Source organism: Gossypium arboreum, chromosome 4 (assembly GCF_025698485.1).
Source record: "Gossypium arboreum isolate Shixiya-1 chromosome 4, ASM2569848v2, whole genome shotgun sequence".
NCBI lineage: Eukaryota > Viridiplantae > Streptophyta > Magnoliopsida > Malvales > Malvaceae > Gossypium > Gossypium arboreum.
The window spans coordinates 52,310,003-52,328,958 of NC_069073.1; the positions used below are offsets into that span (position 1 = coordinate 52,310,003).

The 18,956-nt window shown below is 33.6% G+C and overlaps 2 protein-coding genes and 1 long non-coding RNA gene across 8 annotated transcripts; 2 read left to right on the forward strand and 1 right to left on the reverse strand.

Moving 5' to 3' along the window:
• The first annotated feature begins 753 nt into the window (after nucleotides 1-753).
• Nucleotides 754-4,930, forward strand: LOC108457918 (uncharacterized). 2 transcript variants are annotated; one of them, XM_017757128.2, is made up of 2 exons: nucleotides 754-2,062; nucleotides 4,494-4,930. In XM_017757128.2, the coding sequence occupies exon 1, from the start codon at nucleotides 996-998 to the stop codon at nucleotides 2,043-2,045; it is 1,050 nt and encodes a 349-aa protein (XP_017612617.2). In that variant the 5' UTR covers nucleotides 754-995; the 3' UTR covers nucleotides 2,046-2,062; nucleotides 4,494-4,930. The 2 variants fall into 2 exon arrangements, with proteins under 2 accessions (XP_017612617.2, XP_017612618.2); XM_017757129.2 differs by lacking the exon at nucleotides 4,494-4,930 and adding an exon at nucleotides 2,827-3,098.
• A 5,605-nt stretch (nucleotides 4,931-10,535) lies between these two features.
• Nucleotides 10,536-12,792, forward strand: LOC108460670 (uncharacterized). Of its 3 annotated transcripts, none has more exons than XR_001867627.2 (3): nucleotides 10,536-10,932; nucleotides 11,533-11,731; nucleotides 11,869-12,792. It is a non-coding gene; the product is annotated as an uncharacterized LOC108460670 (long non-coding RNA). The 3 variants fall into 3 exon arrangements; XR_008281714.1 differs by having other exon boundaries at nucleotides 11,629-11,731; XR_008281713.1 differs by lacking the exon at nucleotides 11,533-11,731.
• LOC108460669 (protein EMSY-LIKE 1-like) lies at nucleotides 12,270-17,782 on the reverse strand. 3 transcript variants are annotated; one of them, XM_017760257.2, is made up of 10 exons: nucleotides 17,324-17,782; nucleotides 16,491-16,693; nucleotides 16,281-16,390; nucleotides 16,070-16,190; nucleotides 15,640-15,867; nucleotides 15,209-15,277; nucleotides 13,366-13,605; nucleotides 13,194-13,262; nucleotides 13,044-13,107; nucleotides 12,270-12,561 (listed from the first exon to the last, which is right to left on the reverse strand). In XM_017760257.2, the coding sequence occupies exons 2-10, from the start codon at nucleotides 16,587-16,589 to the stop codon at nucleotides 12,515-12,517; spliced, it is 1,047 nt and encodes a 348-aa protein (XP_017615746.1). In that variant the 5' UTR covers nucleotides 16,590-16,693; nucleotides 17,324-17,782; the 3' UTR covers nucleotides 12,270-12,514. The 3 variants fall into 3 exon arrangements, with proteins under 3 accessions (XP_017615746.1, XP_017615744.1, XP_052883177.1); XM_017760255.2 differs by having other exon boundaries at nucleotides 17,294-17,782; XM_053027217.1 differs by lacking the exon at nucleotides 17,324-17,782 and adding an exon at nucleotides 17,048-17,253.
• Nucleotides 17,783-18,956: the final 1,174 nt, after the last annotated feature.

The window sequence follows — 18,956 nt, forward strand, 5'->3', positions numbered from 1 at the left end:
AAATTCTTCTATTAAATTTGTTAGTGTGACATTTTTAAATAAAATACATTATTAATAGCTATGTAACAAAAAAAAACACAATAATGAACTTAAATTTAGCAAAAGAATTATAATAATGCTAGCAATTGACATTGCATTTTTAAATTAAAAAAATAGGGCTACTAAATTTTTAAAATAAAAAAGTTAAAAACTAAATATTAAAAAAACCAAAACTTGAAGCGCATTTTAACCTATATAAAATAAAGGAAGCCTTGAATCTTAAATATTCAAGTTCGTGACTTACTATAGGTAATTTTATATATAAGTCTTCGAGTTCTTCATGTGCGGTTGATAATACATGGGTGAATTTAAGTCTAATTAATTCAGTCAATTTATTGACTTTAATTTGAATTATATTGACTCTTTATCTATTTATAGTGTAATAATTTGATACTACATCGTAATTAACTAAATTATTTATTTATAATAATTTAATACTTTTAATTAATCAAATTTATATTTATAGTTAGATTATATTTTACTTGCAAAGCTTAAAAAACAAATATCGTTCTAAATTTAAATGCTCATATATAAATAATTTAGCGTCTGTTTTAATTTTTTCGAAATTTGAAAATTCAACCAAATTTCACAAGAAAAATACAAAACCAAGCCGCGGCCTCTTCTTGGTTCAATCATTGGCATAAGTTCAATAATTCCCCCCTTTATTCCCCATAATTACGCCTCCAACCTAGATTCCCCTTTCCTTTCAGTTACTCTTTTTGTAATTTCCTTTCCTTTCTTTTTGCCAAACACTGACGTGTACTCTCTTAACAGCTATCCATCAGCCCCCCAATTTCAATTTGGCGGAATTTTCGCTAAATTAAGTTCTTCAAATCCAAGAAAAATCCTATAAATTCAAACCCCCTATCCTTTTATCTTCAGTGCTTACTCCCAAATCATATATATATTTTAATTTTCAACTTAGGGTTTTTGATTCTGAGTAAAAAGGGGAAAAAATGAAAGCTTCACTGAAATTTCGCGAAGAGAAAAGGCCAGTGTTAAGAGCGAAAATACCTTTAAGCATATTCGGCTTGCCGTTTCAATCAGGACTCCTCGCCGGCGAAACTAAGGAGCTTACTTTAAATCTTTCTACCTTCTTCGAATCTGGACCGTCCATCAAGGTCGCCTACCGACCTAATGACACGTGGAACCCTTTCTCTCTCATCGTCAAGATTGGAACTGGACCCTTCGGTTCTCCCATCTCCAGTTCTATGCTTATGAGTGCTGAGTTCAACCTCCTTGGCCATGGAAACCCTAGCTTTATGCTCCACTTTAAGCCTCAGTTTGGGGATTTCTCCATCAAGAAGTCACAGTCTTCGCTTTTCGATAAAGCCGTGAAGCCAAGAAATGGCGTCGTTTTGGAGGATGCCTCGTCAATTGAAGTGATGGATATGCCTGCTGTTAACGGCGATTCCATCAGGTTCTTTGCCGAGAAAAGAAAACTAGCGGATTTGAGTTCGAGGGATATCGCGGGGATTCTGTCTGGAATAGAGGTAGCAGCGAGGACCACAGTGCCAGTGAAGGGAAAGGCGTTGGTCAATTTCCGGTGGGGAATGAGGATCCCGTCAGAGATGAAGAGCGGTGTAGGCGGAATCGTTGATCCGAAGACTGGAGTTTCTTTGACGAAGATTCCATTTCTGGTGATGGATAAGATTGGTATCGAACATGTGGACGGCGCCGATTCAAAGCAGGCTATATCCACCGCCAGCAAATCGGGTCTAGGGGAGGCTCCGAATTCTGACGTTGTTGAAGCATGTTATATATTGAAGCGACAGTTGGAAGCTTTGCAGTCTGAGAATGGGTTATTGAAGAGAGCCGTAGAGGATCTCAGGCGAGAAATCTCCGGCGGAAAATTCGGAGATTTAAACTCTGGCAAGTATAGAGAAATGGAATGGGATGGGTTTAGTAAATCGAAAAAGGAGAGAAGAAACAATGAGAATAAATCAATGGAAGGAGATTTGAACGAAGAGTTGAAGAATGCATTGAAGGGAGCTGCCGGAGCTTGAAGTTGTCTACACATAATGTAAGCTTTGGCTTTGATTAGTGTTATTGTTAAGCCTTTTATGTTTGGATGAGTTAGTAAGCAAAGTAGTATCAATTTTGCATGGGAATTTGTTTAGAACCTCTCAAGTTTTATTAAATTAATTGGTGTGGTTTGTGAATAATTCATTTGTAAATTTGTTTGTTCCCGATGAACACTATACTCTATATCTAATGAGTAGAGATAAAACTACAATAGTGAAACATGCTTGGATTTTTATCCTTCTTAATAGAGTGCGATATGAAACTAGTCAGTTAGTATCTAGAGCATGCCTGGTGGAGTATTCACGATTGGTGCTGCATAAGATTTAGGTCCAAACAATTTGCCAAAAATTGCTTGTTAAACTTCTTTCTTGTGTGTCTGCGTTACACCTTTCAAACAGAAAGTACTTGTGTTGAACACATAGATACAAGGTCCAAAAATGTGAAAAACTTTTTTAAAAAATCTAACTGTACCTATGTTGGGTATATACTTTTATCGGACATTGACACCCAAGTTCAAGAAACATAGGCTGCAGTTTAGTGAGGAGGTAGTCTATTTCAGCTAATAAGCCTTTGTAAATTTTAGATATATAATAGACATGATGCACGATATTTCAATCAATTTTAAGCTAGGGGTTCATTCTGTATCAAATGTACTTGTTTGCGCCAACATTTTTCTTCTGATTTATAAGCTAGTTTGTATCTCAAATTTGTACATTCGCTTTGATTTAATATGCTATCTTCTGTATGTGCAATTGTATTTAGGGATTGGCAATGGAGTAGGACAGGGATAAATATTATTAAATCCATTATTGTTCTACGGTTGGCACGTCCTGCAATTGTTTTTAGGGATTGGCAATGGAGTAGGACAGGGACAAATATTGTTAAATCCATTATCGTTCTACGGTTGGCACGTCTTGCCTTACGACTCATCTTGTTTCACTATGATGCATAATTTTGAAAATCATTATAACATCCATGGATGTAGGATACATACATTTTCGCCGCACCTGGCTTCAGTTCAATTTTTTTTTTAACTACTTATCTTTAATATTTTTAATTTTTTTAAAGTTAAGTAAATATTTAAATATAATTCTTCAAAAATATTTAAACATAAAATATTTAAATTTTTCTATATTACATTATTACATTTTATCTTTTTAATAATTTATATGTACAATAATAAAATAAGAATTTTATATGATAGAATAGGTTAGTGATAAACATGTTAATTTGTAAATTTTGTGCTTAATTTAGTTTATTTTTGGATTGAACCATGTTAATTAAGTGCTTTTATGATTTAAGCTTGTTATGGATGTAATTAGTCAAAAACAAGCTAAAAAGGGCTAATTTGAAAGACAATAATTAAAATAGGGTCAAATTAAAAAGGTGTAGGAAGTCAAAGACATTAAACATTTTGATTTTGCAAAAGCCTAGGAAAATTTTATTTTATTTTATTTATTTTTATTTTATTTATTTTTGATTTTATATTAAATTAGTTTAGGCTAAATTTAGTAATCTTCATAAATAAGGGCTTTATGTTCTTAGGAAAACATATATTACTTTTGTATTCTTATTTCAAATTAGAATTGGATTATTCTATCTTTTCCTATTTCCATTTAGAATTGAATTTTTTTTTCTCTTGACGTGGAATTTTGTCCACCTCATTTTAATTTTTTTGTCTTTTCTAAATTGGTCCAATTATTTTTCAATCCCTCTTATCTCTCAATTTCGTTCATTATCATACAAATTCAATCACTTTCCACAACTTACAAGCATGAATAAATTTTTGTTTCACTAAATTTCATCTTAACTTTAGGCCGATGTTCTTTTCCGGTCGGGAATCGTGAGATAAGAATTCATGCTAAAATTCGTCTAATCGGTATTCATTCTTTTCCTAAGTATCAAGATTGACAACTCATCCCTTAAGGTTAACTCAATTACAAGTCCAAAAGTGCACGTTGGGTTGGAGTCGTGTTAGCTGACAGTTGGAGGAACGAGTCGGCCGTGCTGTATTTGAGTTTTCGAGAACAAATCGAAGAGGAAGTGATCAGATTTAAACGACTCACGCGGTTGAGGCCGTTAATTTGAGTTGGTTGTCGGAATCTTGAATCGGGAACGCGTGTATCTCGGTTAGATAATAGGTAAGGGTTGGTTTGCAGGTCGTACCGGAACCAGCTACTAGAGGAGGAATTGGTGGTTAGAACGTTCATAACAGTTATAACCAGCTTATCTTTTGGAGGAGAAGATTAATTTTCGAGGATTGATTCTTGATACAAAATTTACCGAGTCTAAGGCTAAGGCTTATTTTATCTGTTGCAAAATTCTGAATTTATTTTCTAATTTTTTTAATTATTTATTTATGTTGTTTCAATTATCTAGTTTCAAAACATTTCCAAAACTCTCGATTTACTTTATTTCTAATTTTGCAGGTAATATTGGAGTCATGGGCACAACTATTGCTACGACCGTAAGATTGGAGTCATGGGCACGACTATTGCTACGACCTTCGGCACGACAAACAATTTGATCATAAGCTATACACGGAAGTTGATTATAGCATCCAATCCTTGTGGACTCGACTCTAATATCACTCTTACTACTAATTAGAGTTATTTTGTAGAAATTATATTTGGTGGTTTCGACGCCTATCAGTCAGGGTGAGGTAAATAATTATCATAATTGTTTCATACTTACTTTCCAAAAAAAAAAATCTACTTTTCTTTGCCTTGCACCAATATTTAAAAATAAATGCGCTTCATTCAATGTGAATTAATTTGGAATCCATCGGAGAATTTGAGTTTTGTCATCCCTAATTGTATCCGGTAAATATTTGAAGATTTTATTATTTATGCAATTAGCTGGTAAATGTGGTAACATAACATCATTATTAGAATAGTTTAGTGTTGGATGGACAAATGTCTTGAATAAGTAAAATTAAAATATTAATTGTTGAGAGTAGTTACTGAATTTAAATATGGATTATAAATAGACATGAAAATATAAATATATTTAATATATATTATCTTTTAAAGTTATGTAGTAAAACTTTATAAACTTTTGATGTTTATGAAATATAATTAGTTGATAAAATATTTTTCAAAGGAAATATAATATTTAAAAATGAAATTTAAATACAGTTTTAAATGTAAGTTTAGGAATGATATATTTGAAAAAGATGAAAGTTGGGATTCATTTTATAACCTTTTCCAAATTATAAATTGTTTTAAGAAAATATAAAACGAAAATATATTAATTGAATTTAATTTATAATTTATATAAAAGTATTGTTTGAAAAACTTTTGAATTGAAGAATATACTTTTATTATTTATTAAAATAATAATTCATTAATATATTTAATATTTTTAATAATTAATATTAACCTAGAAGGAAACAATACTTTTAATATTGTGAAAGAAAGAATGAATGAAGACAAAAAGAGAATATATATATTTTTGTTACTCAATAGGGATGTTTACAATGTTTTGTCAAACTCTATCCATAATACTCGTATCATGTTGTAGATAGGAAGGAGTAAGATTAGCCTCTTGTCACAAAGAAGAGAACAAGAGAAAGATTAGCCTCAGGTGCAAGAAAACTGAACAAAAATGTTAAAGCTCGAAATAACAGACTCGAACAAGAATTTAGATTCCAAAATCAATGCCGTTGTTTCAAGCAAAGGCGGATCATCTAATGAGAATTCGGTATCAGAGGGTGAGAAGGAGAAGACCAACACTAATGTCAGTTCAAAGAAGTGAAGTGCGGCAAATCTCTTGAACAGAATGAGGAGCTCTTTCATCCAATAATGGACCATTGATAGAGATACTGAAGGGTGTGAATACTGATAATGGTGGAGATGGAGAGCAGAAGTAAAACAGTAGCACTAAAAGGCAAGGATCAAATCTCAACGCCACGAACACGTTCCGGAGGAAAAAGAGCAAAAGAGCGGGGAAGCCTGGCAAAGAGTGCAGGACGACCGCGGAAGCGAGCAGCAGCAGAGCGGCTACCCCGTCAATATCTACTAAACGAGGAAGTTGATGAGAACAAATCAGCTGGTACTTGACATGCAAAGAAGCGTTCTACAAAGTGAAGAACATATTTACTATGTATTCCTTTTTTGGTTTCCCTTTTTGTAAGCTTATTGAGCACCAATGGAAAATAGAAAATTGTGTGGTAGGAAGTTAAAATTATATTTTGCTTATAGCAAGACTCTTTATCTGTCTAACACAGGGTGGAAAATGTCTAGCAAAGATGATGTCAACTAATAATAGAATAATGAGTTAATGGAGCTAGTCTTTACCAATCTGTTTGCATACAAAACAATTGTTTTTGGGATAGTAAAAGAGATTGTAGAGTTTAGATTCAAATTCAGTGGATGAATAAATTTCGTTCCACTACTTGTTTGAAACTTGCAAATTCTTCGACTTTGCCATATAATATCACTGCGTTGTTACAATAAAACAAGATTTTTGACTAGCTTTAGAGTGAAGTTGTTACCAAAGGTGTAATGGGTCCATCATTGAATGTATTTGTCATCTTCACCCTTTTTTCTTCATTATTGTTAATTTTTATATTGTTTTTTTAGGAATATTTTAACATTCAGTGGTCAAATTCAGTGCTATGTTAACTTATCACAGGAACACATGTTTTGTATGTCGGAAGAGAAGGACCGCAAAGTACAAAGAACAGTATCTTGGCTTCTATTGCTGTTGGATTCAAGGTTGTGAAGTTTGAGTAGGGAATTTATTTGCTTCTTAACCTAACTAACCCATTTAATACAAAGAAGTCGATGGCCAAGGAAGATTATTTTTCTTCTATAAATACTCTACCCATTTCTCTTCTCATCACATCGAAAATCCTTTCAAGCTCTCCCCTTTTTTGTTTGTTATTTTGTACTTTTTGGGGAGAAAAATGACTGTTAATGTTACAAGAACATGTAGCAAATTATGTCGTTAATATAGTAAAACTTTTATCTTTTTTTTTTTAAAAAAATTGTAATTTTAAGGAAAATGCTTTTAAGATTTTTGAAGGTAAATATATATTTTTGATTATTTGAACAATATAAAGATTGAGTTGTTCGTACTTAACATAATTTAAAATTCTTAAAATTAAGGGACATATAGTAGACCACTTGAAGAGTGTTGGTTTATATATGATATCTACAATGACAAATTTTTATCATGATACAAAAGTTGCTTCCGCATTGTTGGAAAAATGGAGGTTAGAAAAGCATACATTTCGTTTTTCATGCTGGAAGCAACTATAATACTAGAAGTCATTTTAATAACCAACCTTCCAATTTATGTGTAGGCAATAACCGGAGTAGTAGCATTAACGTAAAATATGAGCATGATTAGTTGTTGGGTGTTGAATCATTTAAGAAGAAAAAAACGAATTAGTTCAAAATCAAATGAAGCACATGATTGGAGAGACTTGTCAAACCAACCTCTCCACCACATCTGATTGTGGAAGAGATGGATCAATATGCCAAAGTTTGGATGCTTTGGATGGTAGAAGAAATGTTGTTGCCAAACTCTAGTACCAAGGTTGATACCATGTATCATCCTCTACTAGAGTCATTTCATACATCTGGTACATTCAATTGGGTTTTAGCAAATTTTCGATCAGATGAGCTTGAACACATCTTAGTTGCATTCATCGAATACATTATTTTTTTTAATGGATCAGTCAGGTGTAGATTTTTTTTTTATTGCTGTGTGAAACATTTTATGAGGGAACAAAATGCATTGATCCAAGATCCACCATAATTGAATCCGATAAGAAACCATCATCTATTAAGTTGTGGAACTTAATAAAACATCGATAATATTGATCTTAATGCTTTGTTTTTTTTTTTTTTGTTAGAGTTTAAAAAAAAATCATGTAAATTTGAACAATTCAATGTAATGATTTCAAGTTAATTAAAAAAGGTAATTGACTTTGCTTATATTTCTTACATCACAATTTATCACAAAAGAAAAAAAAAATCGAAGTACACAGAAACCCATAGCAACATCTAAGAAAACTATTAGGGTACGTTTGGTTCACTGTAATGAAATAAGGCTGTAATTAAATAGAGCTGTAATTGAATAGAGTTGTAATGGAATAGAGCTGTAATCAGTAATTCAATTGTTTGGTTGAATGGAGTAGAATAGAACTGTAATAGTATTATTGTGTTTGGTTGAATGGAATGATATTATAATAGCATAAGGAAAAAAACTGTAATGACCAGAATACCTTTAGCAGAATTTTTTTAGGTAGATGATTATTGTTATTGTTATTAAATTTTAATAAGAATATTATTAAAATAATTTAATAAAATAAATATTTTAATCATATTTTAATACAATAGTTATTAAATACAATTTAATAATAGTATTTTATTATTTAATTCTTGTTAAATGTTTATATAATATAATTTAATTAATATAATTCATAAAAATAATAAAAATAAAATATCTTGAAATTTGTAATATTATAATTAAATATAATAATTTAGTAACATATATTATAAATATATCTAATAGTATAATTAATATAATATTTATACTCAACCTAACGCTAAATTGTTTCCCAAAGCTAGAAAAAACAAGAACTTCCCAGACTAATCCCAAAATTGTTGACACTAGAGAACAACAAAATCAAGGGAGAAAATGACCATCAGATTCATTTTTGAGCATCAAACAGAGCTTTCCAAAAATCTCTGCTTCTCCCTATCCTCAACCTCAATTTTGCTTTTTTAATCTGGAGCCTCTACCCATCGTCGATCATCTTCATCTCTTTCTCTCTCTCTCTCTCTCTCCCTCTCTCCCCCCCTCTCTCCCTCCCTCTCTCTCCCCCCTCTCTCCCTCCTTCCCCCCTCCCCCTTCCTCTCTCTCTCTCCCTCTCTCCCTCCCTCTCTCTCTCTCTCCTCCCTCCCCTTTCCCCTTTCCCCTCTCTCTCTCCCTCCCTCTCCTTCTCTCTCTCTATCTCTCTCTCTCTCCCTCTCTCTCTCTCTCTGCCTCCTCCCTCTCTCTCTCTCTCTCTCTCTCTCTCTCTCTCTCTCTCTCTCTCCCTCTCTCCCTCTCTCTCTCTCTCCCCTCACACACACACACACTCTCTTTCTCTCTCCCTCTCCCTCTCTCTCTCCCACTATCCCACTCCTTCTCTCCCTCTCTCTCCTCCCCCTCTCTCTCTCCCTCTCTCTCCCCCTCTCCCACTCTCTTCTCTCCCCCTCTCCCTCTCCTTCTCTCCCTCCCCTCTCCCCCTCTCCCCTCTACCACTCTCTCTCTCCCCCTCCCTCTCCCTCTCCCCTTTCCCCTCTCTCTCTCTCTCTCTCTCTCTCTCTCTCTCTTTATTTTCACCCCCTCTTTCATTTTTTTTGGTTAGTTTGTCCTAAAAGCCCACCAAAACATATAGATCCATACATGCAAATCTCTCCTCTGTTGATCTCCCACTGTCCATCACAATTTTTTTTTCTGATTTGGGTTGTTAATTTTGTTTTCTAAATTTCATTACTGGGTTTTAAGTCTAATTTGCATTTTCTAGTGCAAAGATTTTGGATTGTTTTGTTTTGTTGATGTTATGGAGGAGACCTTGTGTTGATGTTTTGAAAACAACATTGTTGGATGAAATCGAAGTTGGGAAAGCATTGAATCGAAGTTTGTTTAACAATTGGGTTCCAGTTTATATTTCTTCTTGATTTTTCTTCCATAAATATAATTCACCCATGAAATTGTAGTTAATATGATGTTTTTAATTTAGGGTATTTTTGGAAAAAAAAGAGTTGGTGGCTATTCGGTGAAAGGCTGGAATGGCTATTCTTTAGTGGTAGCATGGAATGGCTATTCCATGAGAGGCCGGAATGAGGCCGTAATACTACACAATGATTTCATTCATTCAGTCAAACCAAACAATGGAGTAGGACTGTTGTGCTGAATAAGGTAGGAATGGAATAGGCATTCATGCCAACCAAACGTGTTGTTAGTCTTTCCTCAATATTGTAGATTATTCTCACATACTATTGTATATTATTAGAAATGCAAAAGGTCTGATGTAAGTTGGGCATCCTCCATACAGATGACGATCTAATATGTTAAATTTGATGTTACCAAGACTTTGACATGTACTATGAGGCAAATCAAAATAGATAGATATACATTATGCATACTATCTATTGTAAAAATGTACTTTTAGTGTAGACAAAAAAATAGATTTAAAATAGAATCTGACATGAATTTTATTAATTATTATTTTATACATTACTCACTTCTAGATATATTTTTCTAAACTATTAAATTGAAAAAGAACCACATTTTTTTTGTGAAAAGGAAAATCATGTTTAAATATGCTTGAATCTACTTTTTTTTGTTGTTGAAATAATAATACTGTCTATTGAATTAAAATTTAATCAATTATTAATTGATTATTTTTTGGACATCTATATTTATATATTTTATAAAACAGGATGATATATAAAATTTATGAAAGGTAAAAATGTGGTGAAATTTTTAGGTAATGAGAAATCAAAACTTTAGCAGCACTCTAAAACAAATGATGGGCAACCATCATTCCTTTCATTTACCTCCTAAAAATAATCAATCATCATTAATGATACACATTTCACAATTAATCCTCCAATACCCTTTTTCTCTCTCTTTCTCTCTAATCCCAATTCGTGACAAATGGATGCTGAATTGAACCATCCAACAATCCTAAAATCCAGCGGCATAACTCTTTATTTGCAAGGTGCCAATGTTACCAACAACTCCATTTCTAAATACTGAGTGAAAACAATCAACCTTTGACATGTGAGGACATGGACAGATCTTAAACCTGCTTTATTCTGGCTGCTGATGTGATTTTTCTTCCTGGGTTTCCCTTGCACCCAGGTATGTTGCATTGATTATCTCGGTGGGTTGGGATCTTTGTGTTTATAATCTGTTGAGTTCCTTGAATTGTTTTTATTGATGTAAGGGCCCTTCTGCTCTGGTTGAAGTTTTTTTCTGGATTCTTGGTATTCTTTATTTTGAGTTTTGATGCTTTTTATATGTATTTCTTGATTTTCTTCTCTTTCCGTCGCATCATGGTAATTGAAGCCATAGGATTAGCAAGCAGATCATTGATCTTGTGATTTCCCAACAAATTTCGTTTTAGATAAGAGAATCAGAGAGTAGAAGTCAATGTTATATTTTAGCGTCATAAAATTTTGACCCCCTCAAATATTCTATTTGTTACTAGTTGCCTAGTTTTTCTTAGCAACCAGATCTCTGAATTCATGGAACAATTTATACGACTACTTAAACGTCAGATGGGGTGACGAACTCTCCATCTTTGATGGCTTAATTTTCTTATGTAGTAAGGACAATGTTCTGTTCCCTCAAGCTGTGGGTATGGGGGTGTTCAAGCGATGAATATATTATGAGATGGTTCAAAGATTTTTCTTGAAGCTACTCACTTGAAGCTTTTTCTTGATTTGGCATCATTTGCAGTTGAATACCATTTGAATACCATTTGAGCAAGTGTCTTTACTAACAGTAGCAACAAATTGCCAGTCTTTTTTTGGTCTAAGGTCTTTCTGTTTCTAGTAGCTACATCGGGTTAGACTCAAACTGGATTGGATCCCAATCAGCGAAAAACTCCACGAAACTTGAAACTGTGACCTTAGCACCAATTCTACCTTCCGTAACAGTGAGTTCTTATTCTTTAGATTTCACTGAAATGCTAGGATTCAACCAGTCTTTCTTTATATTGCCACTTTAACTAGGAACCTTTTGAATGAAGTTGTAGCTTAAGATTTGATAGCCACTTTATCCTTTCTTTTTCAGGGAAACAGTGAAGCCATTACAGTACCTTGAATCTGATATCTTCTTGATGGTTTACTAGTATAGAAGCTTGCATCTGTTCTGAACAAGCTGAAGTTAGCCAATTGGCAATAGACTCGAACCGCCAAATTGGCACATTGAAGTTCCATCTTCGGGAACTCCTCAGCGAACTGCTTACTGTGGCCATGCATTCTCGGTCCCTCCAAACCCGAAACAATACCATTTGTCATGCATCTACTTGTGATCTATTTTATCAGACTTAAATTGAATAATTTATACTCATGAAATGTCGAATTACTTGGTTGCAGATGCAAATATGTCAATCATCTTATTGTGCCTGTGGCTTGCAGGAATAACATATGTTGTTGGAGACTGCAATATTAAAGAAGGTACGGAAAGCTTGGTTTCAACAAATACATGAAATCAAAACTTTTACATTGAAGAATGCCATGAATAGTTTTACATTCCAGTTCAAGTTCCCAACAACCACACCCTTTCTTCCAGATGATCATGGAGTAAGCTAAATTCGAAAAAAAAATGAAAGAAAAGATCAACTAGTTATCTATTGCAATTTGGGTCCTACTACCTTTTGATGCAACCTTCTAATTCTTTTGGACTTTCATACAATCCATGCCAACTGTCTACGTACTCACAGCTGCTCCATCGGTTGCCCATGAGAGTATGGTTGTTCTCCATCTAAAAATCAAAGAGAGAAGCAAAACAATTAGTCTTCCAGGTGTACAGAATCCAGAAAAGGTTTTACCTTGTATGCACCAGAGTTGAAAATGTATAATTAGAAAGGAAAATTTAGGTGCATTTAGATCTCATCATACAGTCTCTGAATACTGGATCAAAACCAAGTTGTACGTGTCCAGTGTTGTATTCTTCATTCTATTACATTTTCCATGCAAACTCTTACGGTAATAATTCATCTCTATGATAACCCCGTGTTACATATTGCCCGAAAAAGAAAAAGAAAAAGAGAACAAAAAAAGGTAGGCTTGGAATAAATGGATTTATTTCAATCTCGATCAGTATACAACAATGCTCCGGATGATTAATAAGAACAATCAAATGGAATTAAAACAAAATTTATCTGAAATAAGAAAAGTGTCGGCACTGGCTATCTACAGCATACAGAAATGCAAAATATCACTATGTAGGCATATATTGGTTACCACTTTCACCATCAGATGCATCGGCAAGCCTCGCGATAGCATCGATGAGCGCTTGTTCATGTTCCTGCATTACACATAATGGTTAAGCTTGCAGTTCTAAGCAATGGACGTAAAGATATTGCAAGTTGTTTGAATCAATAACAAACATACTTTCAGCGTCTTCTTTGCCTTCTCAAGCTCGTGAGGATCAGGATGACTTGCATCGAAAACCTTCTCCACCTTTTGAAAGAATCAAATCAAATTAGAAAAAAAATAACATATGATGTTAATAATCTAAAGTTGATAAGTAATGGTATTAGTTGAGCTGGTTCTCCATAAATACCTCCTTTACTAGAGCCTCTGTGTTTAATAACTCGATATCATCAGAAAGTTTCTTCACAATACCATTCTGTCGCGGCAAAGATTCTTTTCTATATAGGCCCTTCACTGAACCTCTGCCTCTTCCCGTACCAGGAGCAGGAGCACCATGACTGAAGGATTTCTTAGCTCCATGGAAACCATGACCTCCTCGATAAGATATGCCTGGGTCCTCACCATCCCACCTTATGTCGTCTGGAGAAATCTGTAACAATCAGGAAATCAATATTGGTCTCAATAAAATGCATATGGAAAAATTATTTGCGCTACGAAGCATTCCACTTCAATGAAGCAGTAAAACCATTGTCAGTCTTAAATAATCATAAGATACCAAATAAATATAAATACCTACTCACTAGATCCTCCAATAAACAACAAGAGATTGGTATGGTTTTTCTGGAATTAGCTTAGATTAGAAAATATAGTAAATTAAGATAATGAAAGAACTTTATATGAGAAGCTCGGAAATGAAGGTTATGAGGAATATAACACTATAATAGAGCACCAAGCATTGATGTCATCAAGAACAGAAATTGAAACATATAGTTCATAGGTATCTATAATAGCTCACTTCTTAACAAATTAGGAAGACATGCATAACCAACAACGAAATAACTAAACAAGTGCATAAAAAAAATGGCTACAAAAATAACACCAGATTCCTATCACTTCCTAGAAGATAAACTTGAAAACAGTTTAATAGTGCTTAATTGCATAGTAGCCACGTGTAAAAACAATCATCCTACCCCTTGCCCACAAAAACTCTCATGTCATGGAAGAAAAGATTCATATTAATTACAACTGCTGGAAATGAAAAGCTATGTTACTCGGCGTGGTATCGGATATGGGTACATATAGACATGGGTATAGTTGAATTTTTTTCAAGTTTTTCCATGTATTTGGAGGATCCTTGGAGGCCATATACTCATATCCATGTGGTAGAGACTAGTGTTGAACAAAGAAACTACAAGAAATATGAAAAGTCCGAGCAACAAAAGAGTGCAGTCAAATAAAAGCGACATTAGTTGCATCTGAACTATATATGTTATCTTCATTAAGGTTACTAATGTTAGTAACTGTACTTCATTACATTATACCTACAGCCTATAGGCCTATTTTTAGTAATATTCTAGGACAATTTGGTTTAGTTCAACATAATGCCTACCCTCAAAATATTAAAACACCAACGCTTTAAAATTCCATAGTAACCTAGTTGAAAATAACAACTAAAAACTATTTATAATCAAAACAACTTTACTGTGTCAATCTGACTGATATTTGCTAGTTTTCAGAAAGACCTTTTCGTTATCGAGAGAGTATGACTTTATAAGGCTTTAAACTTTCCTCCCCAAAACCAACCGACTTCAGCTCAAACAAGGCCTAGCTAACTTCCAAATTCTAATTTATGCCGTAAGACATATGTGAACACATAAAAACCAACAATCAGGTTTTATTTGCATGTAACAAATTTCACTAATGTTGCAAATAACAATTTTTAAGTGTTTTGAAAGGGAAGAGAAAGTTATCTGATTAGAAGAAGGTAGACTCTTAAAAGGTATTAAAATTTGGCATATGTATCCTAATTTTATTTTTGTTAAATGTTAAAACATTTGGTTTTTGTGTAAATTTAGTAAAGGAATTGGTGCCACTTAACTCTTGAAACTATACACAATCAAGAGCATTATATACAAAACATCAATATAAAAAATAAAAATCATATTTGTCAACACAAACTTTGCTGCTACACAAGGTAAAGACTAGAAAACACATCGAACTTTAAAATAAAATAAAAAATCATATCTACTTACCTCTTTGAGATCAACCCATTCCCAAGTCTCATTTGCTGTATTAATATCATAAACCAAAGCATGTCGACCCTGTAAAACAACAATAAAATATACCGTTGATGACTTAGCATCACATGGAATTAATACAAGTAATTCTGAAAGTCATTTTACAATCATTAGAAGATAATTAAACCATAGTGGATAAAGAATAATCCTTTTGAATAATCAGATTGTAATTTTGGAGGCCTTTAGAAAATTGATACTTCGCCCCAGCTCAAAATATTAACAGATTGCAGACAAATTAGTAAAACATAGATAAATAAAATACTTGCAGTATTGGGTAAAAATAGGCATACTATGCAGTCAATCCTCTCTATAACAACTAAATCCAACAGCTTATGATGAGTCACAAAGAGAGAGACAGAAAATGCCTTTGTATGCCTTGAACATACCTCAGAGCGATTGTAATCAGTGATTACAGCCTCATAGAAATGGTTGTCTTCAGGCCATCTTGTCCACACTTTCCTTCCAATTAAGGGATCAAAAGTTGCTCCTTCAGCACGTTCATTCGCTGAAAGGCTAGTGATAGTGCCACGGTTATTGAATTGCCTATTTCCAGCAGAAACTGCAGCAGGATAATGCATAGGCTTTGCCGAAGATAGGCCAGGCAATGACTGACCCTGTAGGGGAAATTTTCAAGTAATATAAGTCAATTTACACATTCACATTTCTATAACGAAATCATTATCATTGCTTCTTGCATTTGGTCCAAGCTCCTAAAGCAGCTTCGCTAGCTAGCATCCAAAGAAGAAAGCTTAACACAAAGAACTACTAATAATGTTCTAAAACTTGTTATTCCACCAGCAATGATAGGGAGTTTACCGATTGAGATGTCTTCTGTTTCTTGCGGGATGCTGAAACAGTTGGACTAGGCAAAACACTGTGGATGCTATGAGATGCACCAAGTCTCGCAGGCAGGTTCCCACCACTTTGTCTCCAGTCCCTGATACAATTGCCCATTTATAATCCATTAAACAGAATAATAATCAATCACTGGACCCTGAAGTCAGAGTAATTCATGAAGCATCCGAACCTTATCCTTCTGATAATATCATCAGCATTAACCTTAGTCAGAAGCTCTCTATGCTCATCATCTGACACCCTCAGTTCTTTCCTAAGTTCTGTTATCAGGCCTTCCTTTTCCTGAATATGCCAGCATATGCCAAAGCATGGAAACCCGATCAATATGAAATAAACAGGAAAGCAAATTAAAACCAAGTCCAACAAGTGTAATACATCATACCCAAGTAATGGCATCCGATTGAGCTTTAAAAGCACGCAGAACAGCACAGTAAGCTTCTTGCTCAAGTAGATGTATTTGGGATTCCATGTCAGAATGCATCCTAAAATATGAAGCAGAACCTACAATAGATCTTCCATTTCCAGCAATATTACCCCTTATTGGAACTCTAGTTGGCTGTGAAGGAGGCAAATCATCATCGGTACCTGTTGTCATTATAAAAACAAGAATGACCAAGCAGCATAGAGGCATCCCAGGGCAATTAATAGTATTCTGATGCCCTTGTTTGCAAGGCTCAAAAGAACAATGCAATCGAACAAATATACATAAAAAAAGATGGAAATAAATGGGTTTATCATGAATCTTCTTGTTTAGTAACAAAAAATCTAGCATAATATGGACAAAGAATTGAAAGAGAGAGAGAGAGAGAGAGAGAGAGAGAGAAGAAAATTGCTTTTTTTTTCTCAAACAGAAAAAAGAAATTATATACTGAAGTTCTCTATATTTGAATCCCACTTAGAATTCAAATAAAAAATGTGGAAATAAAACCCAAAAGTTACCCAGAAAGTAAAAGCCAAACAACAGCCTTTCCGCAGTGAAATTTATCAAAAAGTCAATGACCCCAATTAATTAAACCCTAAACCCTCATTTCTAATCTTACCCCCACCCAAAAAGAAAATGAATGCACCCATTATCCAATTTTCAAATATCGAAAGGAAAAAAAAAGGAGGTGAAGAAGAAAAATGAACCCAGAAACAGCAACATTGTTTAATACAACAATTATGACATTAATAAATGCAACATACCACTACTATCGCAAACTTCATAGTCCATACCGAGAAATAAAAAGACGAAGCAGTAAAAGATGTTCTCTTTGTTGAAGGAAAACACCAACCCACAAAAACCCTAACGAGAAGTTGCCCAGAGAGAGAGAAAGAGAGAAGGAAATTGAAGGAAGAAGCTGCCGACGATGCAAAAATCCTATCCAAATCCAAGTACAGAGATTTAGAGAGAAAGTTGAAAGGTATGTACGTGTTGGTTATTTCGAAAGAGATTTTATTGAAGGCAGGGATGGGGGAAGAGAGGGCAAGGGAGGGACTTTTTGGACTTGAAATGAAAAACTTCACTTCTTACGGCTTCGCTTTGGATTTGTTTTGGAAGAGATTGATTTGGTTTGCTGTCCTATTTTAAAGTGTTCTCGTTTAGAGATAGTTCCGGTCCAGTTCGGACATATATTGTTCTGCTCCAAAGATCTTTGTTTTGATCATACATAAATTTCACTCTATTGTCTCCCGGATATCTATTATTGCTTTAGGCCTTTTGGGCTTGCTGCCTTCCTTTCTTTATTTTCTTCTATCGCTCTAATACTTGATCTTTTCATTTCTTTAAAATTTCTGAGGATTCCTTTATTAAAAAAATTATAGAAAAAGATAAAAAAAAAAATTAGTTAAATTAGTTCTTTTAGCATGGTAAGTTTCAATTCACGGGCTAATACCTCTATCGATTCTAGTTAAATCGAACGTGGTTTATTCTGGTTCTGAAAATCATGAAATAAAATGAAAGGGTAATTATATTATGTTCTAGTAATTACAAGGAACTATAATTTCCTAAATGTGTTTGACTAGTTTTGTAATGCCTTCGACCTGATTTGCCGCATTTGGATTTTGGGGTGTTACTACACACAATACTTAACAATTTAACATAACAAATTACAATTTCTATCTCTTTAAATTTTATCATTTTAACTGAAAAATTAATATTTAAAAACAGAGGGACTACTTAAAAAGACTTATTACATCAGACATGATACAGATCATTACAATAAAGAAGTTTGTTAACTATAGACACAACAACCTTATAAGTTCAAAAGAACTTAGTGAGCATTATTATAAATTACCTTGGCGAATACTTTATTTTTTTAAAGAACACATATGTGCCAATCTTTCTTTTGAACCCCTTATATTGGGCAAACTCCACTACAGTTTTGATACACACATACACATTAACTATCATACTCTTAGTATATCACTTCTTTCTTTTCTAACTAATTGAAGATTCTTTCAGACATTTCTTAATTCTCTTGTTTACATATGTACTTCCAGGCAGAACATACCTTCAAAATCTGTAGATCAAAGCAATTGTTCAAAAAACATAAATCATGGGCGAATACATACAAATTTTGGCGAATACTTATGTAGATCAAAGTACCATCAAACTATTAATCAAATCATACACTTATTCAATTCCACCCAACCCATACTAATAGTATAATACGTAGATCAATCAGACAACTTTCATGTAATTTTACTCTAGAAACCCAGATGCTCAAAATAATCAATAATAAGATTTCATATGATTTCAGACGAAGTCATTATACCACCCAAATATAACAGATTCCATATAACTCGGATTCAACCATTTCATAACACAAACAAACCTACAATGACAATTTCTTAGGTCATACATAGA